General features: G+C 45.3%; 1 protein-coding gene across 1 annotated transcript in view; it reads right to left on the bottom strand.

Annotated features, from left to right (window-relative positions):
- Positions 1-13,066, bottom strand: part of Tgm5 (transglutaminase 5) — a gene marked incomplete at its 5' end in the record, with an annotated part of 57,882 nt that extends 44,816 nt beyond the window's left edge. Inside the window, 5 exons of the mRNA XM_012949269.2 lie at positions 2,920-3,097; positions 4,052-4,180; positions 8,298-8,416; positions 12,527-12,772; positions 12,877-13,066. Coding sequence (XP_012804723.1) covers positions 2,920-3,097; positions 4,052-4,180; positions 8,298-8,416; positions 12,527-12,772; positions 12,877-13,066 — 862 coding nt within the window. The remainder of the gene's footprint in view (positions 1-2,919; positions 3,098-4,051; positions 4,181-8,297; positions 8,417-12,526; positions 12,773-12,876) is intronic.
- Positions 13,067-13,568: the final 502 nt, after the last annotated feature.

The raw sequence follows: 13,568 nt of genomic DNA, 5'->3' as shown, positions 1-13,568 counted from the left end.
GGAATTACAGGTATGAGCCACCACACCTAGTCCCATCAGCCATCCGTCTGCTTCCTGAATGGTTCAGACCTCTCACTTCACCTGGCTCTCCATGACTTTTATTTTCATTCTTTTTTCAAAGAGAGATGTATAGAGGGCGAGAGAATGTGAATGCTAGGACCTCTAACTACTGCAAACAAACTCCAGACACATGTGCCACCTCGTGCATGTGGCTTACACAGATACTGGGAAATTGAACCTGGGACCTTAGCCTTCATAGGCTTAACCCCTAAGCCAGATCTCCAACCCCTCCATGACTTTTGATATCAGAGATGTTGAATTATTTATGTCTTATCCCTGCATCATCTCAAGACCAGGCTCTGCAGCTGCAGAGAAGGGGAAAACTCAGGATTTCATCATTGTTCCTGCTCTGAAGACACCATGCCATGTTGACAGAAATCTCTAGGTCAGGGCTGGAGAAATGGCTTAGTGGTTAAGACACTTGCCTGTGAAGCCTAAGGACCCAAGTTTGATTCCCTAGTACCCACATAAAGCCAGATGCACAAGTTAGGATATGCATCTGGAATTCATTTGCAATGGCTAGAGGCCCTGGCACACCTCTTCTCTCTCTGTCTGCCTCTCTCTCTATTTCCCTCTCTCATAAGTAAATAATTAAGTAAGTAAAAATAAACAAAAAATAAATAAAATGTTTTTTAAGTTTAAAAATATTCTATTTTTATTTATTTATTTGGCAGAGAAAGAGGGAGAGGGAAAGAGAAAGAATTGGTGTGCCAGTCTCCAGCCACTGCAAACGAACTCCAGACATATGCACCTCCCCGTGCACCTGGCTAACATGGGTCCTGGGGAATCAAACCTGGGTCCTTTGGCTTTGCAGGCAAATGCCTTAACTGCTAAGCCATCCCTCCAGCCCTGTTTTTTTATTTTTTGTTGTTGTTCTCTTTCATATGTGGATCCTAGCTACAGATGATTGGGCTTCTGTGTGAAAAGGAAAAAAACTCAGTAGCAGAGTCCAGTAAGTTAAAAAGGAGATATAAGGGGAAGAGAAAGGAAGGGAGGATGGTACTTAATGGGTTGGTATTGTATATATGTAAGTAGAAGAATAGATTAACGGGGGTGAAAAGGCCCAAAATGAGGTCAGAGGAAGAGATCGAGTAAAGAAAAGGTTAAGAGGATGCAAATAAATCATATGGAATCCTCTGGTTTTGGACAATGGAACACTCAGGAGCCATAGATCGTTGTTAGAAAATTTTCAGTGCCAGGGCTGGGATACCTCCAGTGAGTTGTTGGCCAGGGAGGTCCCTGATGCCCCCAAAACATTATAGGCCATTGCCGAGGCCCTTGGTTTCCCACCAGGAATAGATGGTAAGACCCTATTGCTGAAGACTCCACATACTTGGGCTGCAAGGCCACTGAGAAATCCTGCTGGAACTGAGCTGATAACCTCCTCCACGTAGACCAGCTGACAGAAAGCTGGAAGAAGCCATTCTACATGTAGTTCAATGGGAGAAAGAGATACCACTAGTGAAGATACTCAACAGTGGACACTGCAAGCCTTATAATTGGCCAGCCAGGCCAAATGAGCCAATGGATGCAATAGTGGCACTTCTGTCATGGTAGAAACCAACTGCCCTCCAATTGGACTGGAGGCCCACTCCATGGGAGGGATACATCCCTGATACTGAAAACTTCAAACAGGGGTAGTCATGACCCCTAGGGGTGTAACATCTGCTAATGTCTGGATAAATGTATATACTATGCTTATCAAACTGCCCAGTAAGCACTTCTCTTAATATTTATACACTTATATTAACGTTACTCTCTCTTTTCCGATGGCAGTGACCTTGGGATGACTCAGAAGGTATCACAGTGCTGGAAAGAAGTGACTGGAGTACTGAGTAACATCTCGATCACACTTTCCAAGGCTCAGGATCTAATGCGGAAGAGGTGGCAGAAAGAATGTAAGAGCCAAAGGAAGGGTAGGATTCCTTACAACATGCTCCCTCCAGACAAAAAATGGCCTGGATATCCATGACGACCTCATAGTGCCTGACACTACCTACACAAGACCATCATAAGAGGAGGAAAAGATCATGACATCAAAATAACAGAGAAACTGATTGAGAAGGGGAGGGGATATGATGGAGAATGGAATTTCAAAAGGGAAAGTGGGGGGGGGAGGGAGGGTATTACCAGGGGATATTTTTTATAATCATGGAAAATGTTAATAAAAATTGAGAAAAAGAAAGAAAGAAAGAAAGAAATCTCTAGGTCATGCTACGTGGGTTGCCATCCTGTTTTATCTCCATGACCCAAATCATAGCCCAGGAGCACACTTCCCTCCTTTGCATCTCGTCATAAGCCAGAAAAGGCACAATTTGGTTTGGTAAGTAGTCTAATACTTGACATCATCTCAAGTCTCTCTTGGGCCTGGACCATTCCCAGTCTCATGGAGACATTTTGTTAGGTTGCATGAGCTCAGAAGGGAAGGACACCAAGTCCTGGATGTGTGGAATTTCTACCTCATAACACCATCTAAAAGAAACCCAATGGGCTGGAAGAGATGGCTTAGTGGTTAAGGCTCTGGCTGGCTAAGCCAAGGAACCTGGGTTCCATTCCCTAGTACCCACATAAAGCGAAATGAACAAAGTGGTGCACATGGCTAGAGTTCTTTTGCAGTGGCTAGAGGCCCTGGCATATTAATTCTTTCTATCTGCCTCTCTCTTTTTCAAATAAATACGTGAAATATTTTTTAAATTAAAAAAAAATTAAAGCCCAAATTTGTGTGCCCCGAGTCAGTAACGAGATCTTTTGGTTTACTTCCAAATGACGCTCGGTGGGAACGGTGAAGCTGGGACAAGAACAGCGCAGAGGGCTCTCACGTGAGCTGCTAGACCTCGGTCTTCCCCTTCCGCCTCCTACCTGTGCACATGACAGCAGCGAAGACCCAGCACTGCCCGTAGCGCACGGGCTGGCAGCCTGTGGCATGCCACTGCTTCAGGATAGCCACACTGCCAGTCCACTCCGCAGGGTTGAGACCATCTGTATAATTCTCACTCCAGTTTCCATTGAGAACCCCATTGTCATCATTGCTGTTGATCTAAAGAGAACACATATATAAAAGCATCAGAAATATCCTTTTCCCCAACAACATGTGATGTGGGGGCTGCCTTGGAAGGGCCACTGCGTGAAACACAGAGGAGGCCTTTGACCTCTTGTTGCTTGGAACCTTCTGGACGGGAAGGAGTGATGGGAAGGAAGGAGTGGAAGGCCAGCCATTCTGACTCGCCCTTGCATTAGTTTATTGTTCTATTTCAATTCCCTGCAAAGCTGAGGTTTAGCTCAGTACTTTTTAAAATACTTCAGGCAGGCGGGGCGTGGTAGTGCACACCTTTAATCCCCTCACTTGGGAGGCAGAGGTAGGAGGATTACCATGAGTTCGAGGCCACCCTGAGACTACATAGTGAATTTCAGGTTAGCCTGAGCTACAATGAGACCCTACCTCAAAAAACCCAAAAAATAAAAATAAAAAAAAAATACTTCAGGCGGGGAAGATGGCTTAGTAGTTAAAGGCATTTGCTTGCAAAGCTTGCCAGCATGGGCTCGATTCCCCAGGACACATGTAAATCCAAATGTACACAATGGCACATGCATCTGGAGTTGTTTTACAGTAGCATGTGGCCCTGGTGGGTCCATTCATTCATTTCTCTCTCTCTATGCATGAAAATACATAAATAAAAACCAAAACATACGTCAGAACAAGGAAAAACTGGAGGCAACAAGATAATTTCTAGAACTGAAGTGATATTCAGCTTTCCCCAAAACACACTATTTGAAATTAATAGAGGTGATGGCTCACACCCAGCTATTTAAGAGTTCATTTGAGAAAACGTGTGTACATTCTGGTGTCAGTCTCATCCAAAATGATTTTGTTCTCTAAGGGTCCCTGTCTTTTGACGCCCCATTTCCCACCAGTGCAGGACAACTGTGAGAAGGCAAGGGTCCCCTTGCATAGCTCCCTCCACCCCTGGGCAGGGCACACCAGGGACCTCACCATGGCGCACACCACTCTGCTGATGTAGACAGGGCTTCCCCGCAGGGCGCAGTCTGTGGATGGGTCAACTTGGAAGTTCAGGCTCTTCTCCAGTAGCTCCAGGCAGATGTCTATGATATTCTCTTCAAACTGCAAGAGGAGGCACAGAGAAGGGAGGTACTCTCACGGGACATGTGGTGATATGTACAGAAATACTCAGCCCCGTGCAATGGTGGCATGTCTGCTCTGGGGGAAACCAACTGCTCTCTAATTGGACTGAAGGCCTACTCTATGGGAGGGAATTCATGCCTGGTACTGAAAACCTAATCAAAAGCCTATGGCAGGGGAAGATCATGAGCCTTAGGGGTAAAAAGCCTGCTCTTGTCTGGATCAATGCATAAATTCTTTCACCAAATTGCCCTGAAAGCACTACACTTAATGCTCATACTCATATATTAATGCTAGTCTCACTTCTGGTTAGAGAAGCTTCTCTTTTCAGATGGTGGTGACCACTGGGATGACCCAAAAGGCAACACAGTACTGAGAAGAAGGGATGGAGGAGTTTCCAGCACTGAAACATTTCACACCCTCCAAGACTCAGGGTTCATTGCAGAAGAAGTGGCAGAAATAATGCAAGAGCCAAAGGAAGGGTACCACTCCTTATATATAACCATCTGGACAGAATTTGGCCTCGATATCCAAGACCGTGCAGTGCCTAGCAAAACCTACACAAGACCTTCATAATAGGTGAACAAGATGATGACATCAAATTAAAAAAGAGACTATTGGAGAGAGGGAAGGGAATATGACAGAGAGCAGAGTTATGAAGGGGAGGAAAGGGAAATACCATGGTTTGTTGCCTGTAAGTATAGAAGTTATATATATAAAATAAATATTTTAAAACTTAAAAATAAAAGAAATAGCGCACCTCCCCAGCCCCAGTAAGCTCCACAGTGCAGTTCTAGTGGAATAGCCCTCCTTTATAGAGTAACTGTCAAAATAGGCATGAATATTGTTCCAGGCCGGTGTGAGGTTTCAAAGCTATGTAGTCACAACATACCTGCCATGTGTACCCTATAAGCCAAATCCCTCCTCCATGTTGAAAGAACTGTTGCTACTGCTGTTTTTCTCAATGAGCCTGCTTTATTAGAAAGTCTAGGGCTGGATACATGGCTTAGCAGTTAAGGCACTTGCCTGCGAAGCCTAAGGAGCTGGGTTTGATTCCCCAGATCCCACGTAAGCCAGATGCACAAGGTGGTACATGTGTCTGGAGTGTGTTTGCAGCAGCTGAAGGCCCTGGAAAGCCCATTCTCTCTCTGTGTATCTGACTCTTTCTTTCTCTTTCTCTCAAATAAATGAATAAAATAGTTTTTAAAAAAGAAAGTTTAGTCCTCCCTTTCCCCACTCCATCTCCACTCTCCAGGATTCCTGAGATGTTCTTGCTAAAACCATGTTACTTCCTTGTTCCACATTCACCTGATGAACTGGCTTATCACTGGCAGCCAGGCTGAAGGGACAGTGCTGATTGTCATGGCAACCCTCACCTCTGGGGCCCTGGACTGACCAATCAGATGTGCGTATGGGACCTTCCCACTCAAAGTAGCCTAGATCTTCCTTGTCCTTCAGGCCTAGTGTGAGGCTTCTTCCTCTGAGGTCTTCCCTGAGGCTGAGCTTGGTTTAGGTCTATAGGCCTGGTTATGTTCCCTCTCGCCAGCAAATGGTTGTATGATGTCACCAAGGTTCATGTGTCATGCCTGAATGGATGCTCTCTTCATAGCTCTGGACTCAGGCAGAGCACACACACAGCCTGGCACATAGCAGGGACTCCATATATTTTGGATGAATGAGTGTAAATGAATGCATCACTGCCATGTAACTGTGGGCAACAGGAGGTTCGCCAATCCATCTTCTCCAGGGACAGTCTGACCAGTTCACTTTTCTACTTTTAAAACGTTCCAAGGTGGACTAGAGAGATGGCTTAGTGGTTAAGGTGCTTGCTTGCCTGTGAAGCCTAAGGACCCAGATTTGATTCCCTAGTACCCACATAAGCCAAATGCACTAGGTGGCACATGCATCTGGAGTTCATTTGCAGTGGCTGGAGACCCTTCAGCACCAATTCTCTCTCTCTCTCTATCTGTCTCTTTGTCTCTCAGACACACTCTCTCTAATAAATAAACATATTAAAAAAAGAAACACAAATGCTCAAAGGTCCCTACAGTCTAGAGAATCAAGGCTTCTGCCTCTTTTAAAAGCCACTCAAGGGCTGGAAAGATGGCTTAGTGGCTAAGGCATTTACCTGGGAAGCCTACGGACCTAGGTTTTATTCCCCAGTACCCATGTAAACCAGATGCACAAGATGGCTCATGCATCTCGAGTTTGCTGGAGGCCCTGGCACACCCTTCCTCTCTCTCTTTCTTTCTCTCTGTCTGTGCCTCCTTCTCTCTCTAAAATAAATAATATATATATATGGTAACTTTATTTATCATATATATATAATATAATATATATTTTATATATATATTATATATATTTTTTATATATATATTATATATATTATATATATATATATATATATATATATTTGCTGCTGTTGTTTTTTTGAGGTAGGGTTCACTCTCCTTGGGTAAGTCCAATGAGGAACCAATATCTAGATGATATGAAGCTCCTTGAGGACCCTCAGAGTGTCCTAGTTGAGTGGTCAAGGGCTGCTGTTCTGTCCTTCAGCATTCTTAGTACTAGGGCTCAGCTTAGAAAATCCCTCCTCCCTGGCCTTGGACACCGTGGAGCACCTGCTGGGGACTGGGTTGCAAAGAAGAGGCAGGTTTTAGAAAGATAAGAGTTGCCAAGCATTGCAGTGGATTTACACACTATTTTTTTCTTACATAAAATCACAAGTTTTAGAGTATGTGTAGACAACAAAGTGAAGAGGAACATGCATAAGGTGACACCGTACTGAGGATGCCCTCTGTGTTCTAGGCGTTCAGCTTTGGAATGTTTCTTTGCAAAGATTTTTGAGAAAGGGTCTCATGTAGCCCAGGCCGTGTAGCTGAGGATGACCTTGAACTTATGATTCTCTTGCCTCCACCTCCCAGCTGCTAGGATTACAGGGATATAACATGACGTTTGCTTTATGTGGTCTGGGGATGGAGCTCAGGACTTTGTGCACGCCACGTAAGCATTCTATCAACTGAACCACATCCCCAGGGCCCCAGCTGTCTTTCAGATAGGGTTTTGATTGCAGTGGAAGGAGGCCCTGGCACACTAGTTCTCTCTCTTTCCCTCTCTCTCTCATAAAAAAATACAAAAAAAAAAAAAGATCAATTAAAAGCCATTGGTCATGGGGTCCAGAGAGATGCACTGCTGCTCATCAGCCCTGAGATGCTCGGGGGCCATTTGGATCAGCATGACAGACTGGACGCCAGGGTCCATTATGGGGGTTGGGAGAGTACAGTGAGAGTGGGAAGTGGGACCCTGCAGCAAAAGTAATCCAGAAGACAAAATGCCAGGTGCCATCATTTGTGTTTTTTTTTTTTTTTTTTTTTGAGGTAGGGTCTCACTCTAGCTTAGGCTGACCTGGAATTCACTATGTAGTCTCAGGGTAGCCTCAAACTCATGGCGACCTTCTTACCTCTGCCTCCCAAGAGTTGGAATTAAAGACGTGCACCAACATGCCTGGCTTTTTTAATTTTTAATTTTTATTTATTTATTTGAGAATGAGAATGTAGACAAAGAGGCACAGAGAGAGAAAAAGAGAGAGAGAGAGAGAGAGAAAATGGGCACACCAGGGCCTCTGGCCACTGCAAATGAACTCCAGACACTTGCGCCCCCTTGTGCATCTGGCTTACGTGGGTCCTGGGGAATCGAGCCTCAAATGGGGGTTCTTAGGCCTCACAGGCAAGCACTTAACTGCTAAGCCATCTCTCTAGTCCTTTTAAATTTTTATTTATTTGAGAATGACAGACAAAGAGGGAGAGAGAGAGAGCGAGACAGAGAGAGAGAGAGAAAGAAAGGTGCCATCATTTCTGTTGTGATTGAACACACCTCCCCCTCAGTGGAATACTTGGGTGGGCTAACCCTGTAGATCTTGTTGTCCAAGGCGTACGTGGTCAGCAAAGAACATGCCCTCCTCCTTCCTATGGCTGCTCTACTAGCTGTAACCTGGGGTGTACCTCACACCTTATTGGTGCCAACTAGCATTAGTCAGCAGTGCGCCCTACTCTCCCTCCCCTCTCCCCATGAGCCCAGGGTCCAATGGGCTGAGGCTCACCTGTCCATAGTTCCAGGGGCATGGGCGGATCCAGTTCTTGTTCCCTTGGTAGATGAAGCCATAGTCATTCACAATATATTCCTGCCTCTGGGGCTCACTGTCCATGTAGACAGCATCCCCTAGGAATCAAAAGGGGAGGACACAAAAGAGAATGTCATCTTGCCCTCCTGCCCCATGCCTCTCCACACAGTTCCATGAAGCCTGAGCTCGGGTGAGGGACACATCGAAGAGCTAGAGGTGGATGGATACTGAGACATCACCTGTCAACACCAGCTCCATATGCAGATGAAACAGATTAATGTGAGTTTCCCTGTGGAACATTTATGCCCTGGTTCCATTTTAATGTTGAGAAAACGAGCACAGACTGATTAAGTAGTTTGTCCAAATCATACTTCATTACAGAGCTGGAATTTGAACGCAAAGCCATGCAACTCCACATTCTAGGCTTTCTGCTACATTCCCTTAGAACTGATTACAAAAGAGCAAATTAGAACTCGAGAGTTGGCACTGACACCATCGGCCTGTTCTACACAGAGATTCAGATGCTAAGCTGCTCATCTGAGTACTGTTTATAATGGTGACAATAACCCACATACCCTGTTTTGGAGGAGATTAAATAGCTTCAGTGCATCTCCATCACAGACTTCTACACAGTGTTAATGTACAGAGGAAAATTATACACACATATATGACACGAATTCTGCATGACTGAAACACATGATATGTACATTGGGCATGGTGCACACCTTTAATACCAGCACTTGGGAGGCAGAGGCAGGAGGATCACTGAGAGTTCGAGGCCAGCCTGGGACCACAGAGTGAGTTCCAAGCCAGTCTGGGTTAGAGTGAGACCCTACCTCAAAAGCAAGTTAAGTGAACAAAATGTTATGTGTGGGGCTTTTCAAACCCTCTCTTGCCTCCTTGGACAAGAGCACTGCATTCCTTTCCTTTCTCTCTTCTTCTTCTTCTTTTTTTAAGAAATTTTTTATTTATTTGAGAGAGAGAGAAATAAAGAAGTAGATAGATAGATGGATAAATGAGAGGAAGAGAGAGAATGGCTGTGCCAGGGCCTCTAACCGCCGTAAAACAACTCCAGATGCATCCGCCGCCTTGTGCTTACATGGGTCCTGGGGAATTGAACCTGGGTCCTTAGGCTTCATAAGCAAGTGCCTTAACTGCTAAGCCATCTCTCCACCCGTCCTTCCTTATCTTACGTTCTGGGCTTCCTCATTTTTGGGAACCCCGTTCAGGCCTTTTGGGCATGAGCTCTGTCTTCCTTTCTTCTCATAAGTGCTATCTATAATCTAATAAAACCTATAAACTTTTTAAAAATATATGATATATGAATAGATTTTGAAACCCATCCTGAAAGATGCAAATAATAATTGTTTTTCTTTTTCATTTTGCCTATTGGTGTTTTCCAGATTTTTTAGAATGAGCATTTGTTGATTTTTAAAAAAATATTTCTTAAATTTATTTCTGATATAGAGAGAATGGATGCAGCAGGGCCTCTAGTCACTGCAAATAAACTCCAGACGCGTGCACTACCTTGTGCATCTGGCTTTACATGGGTCTGGGGAAGTGAACTGGGTATTTAGGATTTGCAGGTAAGTGCCTTAACCCACATTTGTTGTTTTTATGATGTGAAAATTATCTTTTTGTTCTTTTTTTAATTATATTTTGGTTTTTTTGTTCTTTTTTATTTTTTTTTTATTATATTTTGGTTATCTTTTAAAGTAAATAAAAATCCATGAGGGGAAGCGGTCTGGATCTGTCTGGAAGGTCTGCCTGAGCCTGGAGAGGTTCACTGCTCTGTCCAGAGGCAGCCTCACACTGAGCCTGGAAGAAGCTGATGCAGGATGCCTCTCTGAGATACATCTTATCTAGGGTTTGGACCAGTGTGTCAAATAGCTTCAGGTTTGTAGTTGGGGGTTATAACATCCCTGGTGAGGCTTCCCAGCCAAATATCCCAGGCACGGTGATATGGAAGCCACCGATCCAGATTGTACTCCCTATAGGTCTCGACCCCAGTATTGGGTCTCCCTAGGACCTGGGTGTGGAACACAAGAGAAGCCACACAGTCCTCCCCACCACTCAGACATGACCTGTGCTCATGTCCGATGCCCACAGTTGTGTGTGTGTGTGTGTGTGTGTGTGTCTGTGTAAGAGAAACAGAGATAGAGGTAGACATACACAACAAGAACACATGACAGTCACCTGGCCCTCCTTGATCCAGGGGCAGATCTCCTCACCCAGCTGGTGAGGTGAGTGACAGTCCTGAGCATTTAATGACAAGGACGTGGGAGATAATGCAGGGTCAGAATGTGCCCAGCAGGCCCCACCAGAATTAAAGTGGGGAGGAGACTAGAATGAGCAAGAGGATGGCCAGGGGCTTATTTTCCAAGTCAGCAACAGGCTTGGCTGAGTGAGACCTCTGCCCAGAACTCAGCAGGCCACCTACTCAGCCCTCTCCAGCTCCTCACTAGCTCTTCCTGGCCTGGGCTTCACGCGCACACATGCTGTTACTTCTGCCTTCGTGTCTACGCCTGCCCCGGGAAGATTCAGAGGGCAGATGGTGCTGGGATGTGCCCCATGGCTTTGTGTACAAGAGAAAAACTCAAAACTGTCAAAACTAAGGGACCAGGGCTGGAGAGATGGCTTAGCGGTTAAGCGCTTGCCTGTGAAGCCTAAGGACCCTGGTTCAAGGCTCGGTTCAACAGGTCCCATGTTAGCCAGATGCACAAGGGGGCGCACGCGTCTGGAGTTCGTTTGCAGAGGCTGGAAGCCCTGGCGCGCCCATCCTCTCTCTCTCCCTCTATCTGCCTTTCTCTCTGTGTCTGTCGCTCTCAAATAAATAAATAAATAATTAAAAAAAACACTAAGGGACCAGACATAGGGGACTAAAAATTATTTGGCACGCCCAAACAATGGAGTATATAACTATTAAGAAAATAAATGTTCTGATGAGAAAATAAGTTCAAAGTTAGATGTGTGTTTTTTAAATTATTTTTAATTTTTCTTTTTGAAAAATCTCATTCTGTAGCCAAGGCTGGCCTGGAATTCCCTATGTAGTCTAGGCTGTCCTCAGACTTGCAACAATCCTCCTGTCTCAACCTCCCAAGCGCTGGCAAAGTTGAATATTTAAGTGAAAAATGCAACTTAAAGATTTGTATGGCTGGGTGTGCTGGCTCACGCTTTTAATCCCAACACTCGGGAGGCAGAGGTAGGGGGATCTCTGTGAGTTTGAGGCCACCCTGAGACTTCATAGTGAATTCCAGGTCAGCCTGGGCTAGAGTGAGACCCTACCTCGAAAAACCAAAAAAAAAAAAAAGATTTGTATGTATTGTATAATCCCATTGTAATATATATTATAGAGTTATACTCATAGCCTTATATGTATTATCTATCTATCTATCTATCTATCTATATATATATATACAGATATATATGTATAGATATAAAGTATATTATATACTTAATCAAATATATAAAATACATATAACATATATTTTGTATTATGTCATATTATATATTATGATATAAATATATATATATCAGATATATATATATTTGATTAAGTATAGAATAGTTTGGTGTTTTTTTTTTTTTTTTTTTTTTTGAGGTAGGGTCTCGCTCTAGCCCAGGCTGACCTGAAATTCACTAGGCTGGCCTCAAGGTCACAGTGATCCTCTTACCTCTGCCTCCCTAGTGCTGGGAGTGCTACAATAGTTTTTTCATAAGACCACATCACAGGTTTCCATTGCAGAATAGAGCTTGAAGGTTGGCAGGTTTTACTTCTCATTTTGTACCTTTGTTTCCTTCTCTTTCCTTCCTCCCTCCCTCCCTTCCTTCCTTCTCTCACTCTTTCCAGTTTCTCTTCTCTCCTTTCTTTTTCTTTCACTTTTATCCTTTACGTTTTTTCTTCAAATACTCAATGCAGTATGCACCTATTGCTTTTAAACATCAAAGAATTCAGGTTACCTTTAAAATACGTAGGGAAGGTAGATGTTAGTGGTCACACTTAATAGGTTCCTATAGAAGGAAATACTTGGATTCATAATTTCCAAGTTCGAAATGAGCGAGCAGATGGCACTGCCTGCTAGTCTAGTTGTGGGCGGGGGGGTGGCTGCTGAGTTGGAGGGCCTGGGCCTGGGAGGTTTGCAGCTGGCCAGAGCGCGGGATCTGGACACAGGAGGAGGGAAGGGGCGGCGCGCCAGTCCGTGCCTCACCTGGACACCAGGGATTGAAGAGCAGGATGAACTCCCCGAGCTGGTAGGCTGTGACTGAGCCCTGGAAGGAGTCGATGCGAATTTTCAGGAGGTACCGGCCCACGGCCGCGATGGGTGGGGCGCACAGGCTCACTTCCAGGGAGGTGGCGCTGTTGCTCTCCAGGGAGGCGATCCAGGGGCTGGGGCCGCCCTTGTTCATCAGGCTAAACACGGCCCGGGTCCCTTTGGCCAGGTCCGGCAGGGGTCCTGTGCGGAAAGCCACTCTAGAGCTCAGATGGAGACCTTCCACCCCCCAGATGCCTCCCATCACACACGCGCGCGCGCGCACGCGAGCCAGCCGAGGTCCTCACCGGTCTCAGCCACAAAGACGATGTCGTCCAGGCCCGGCTGGAAGCCCCGGGTGCTGAAGTACAGGACGATCGCAAAGGCCTGGCCCCGGCGAACCACGAGGCGGTCCACGCTGATCTCCTCCGTGTGGTGTTTCCTGTTGTTCCGGAAGCTCTGGAGGTCCGTCAGGGCCACCTCCAGCCCTGCGCGAGGTCAGACAAAAGTTGAGCAGAGTTGGGGATTCTTGTCCAGTCCTGTCCTCCACTAGCACTTGGCCACACTCAACAAAGCGTGGTGGCGCACGCCTTTAATGCCAGCACTAGGGAGGCAGAAGTAGGAGGATCGCTGTGAGTTCAAGGCCACCCTGAGACTGCCTAGTAAATTTCAGGCCAGCTTAGGCTAAAGCAAGACCCCACATGGGAGGAGGTGATAAAAAAGTAATTTATTCTTGACCTGAGTTTCCATGTTGATAAAATGGAGTCCATAATATTAAGCCAATGGGGTTGGTATGAGGATTACATGAGGCTCCATACATCTAAGTTCCTCTTTCTTTCTTCTTTCCTCGTCCTCAACTATTCTCTGACCCTTAGCCACCTCTTTCTTACTGCATCCTAGAGGTACATTGTTCTTTTCCTTGTTTGTAGACCTGCCTAAGAAATTCAGCCTGTGTCCACGTTCTTGGATTCACGTTAACAGTCTCACTTGTCCCTGTGGC

Source organism: Jaculus jaculus, chromosome 8, assembly GCF_020740685.1.
Source record: "Jaculus jaculus isolate mJacJac1 chromosome 8, mJacJac1.mat.Y.cur, whole genome shotgun sequence".
NCBI classification, from domain to species: domain Eukaryota; kingdom Metazoa; phylum Chordata; class Mammalia; order Rodentia; family Dipodidae; genus Jaculus; species Jaculus jaculus.
This window is presented reverse-complemented; position numbering and strand designations above follow the sequence as displayed.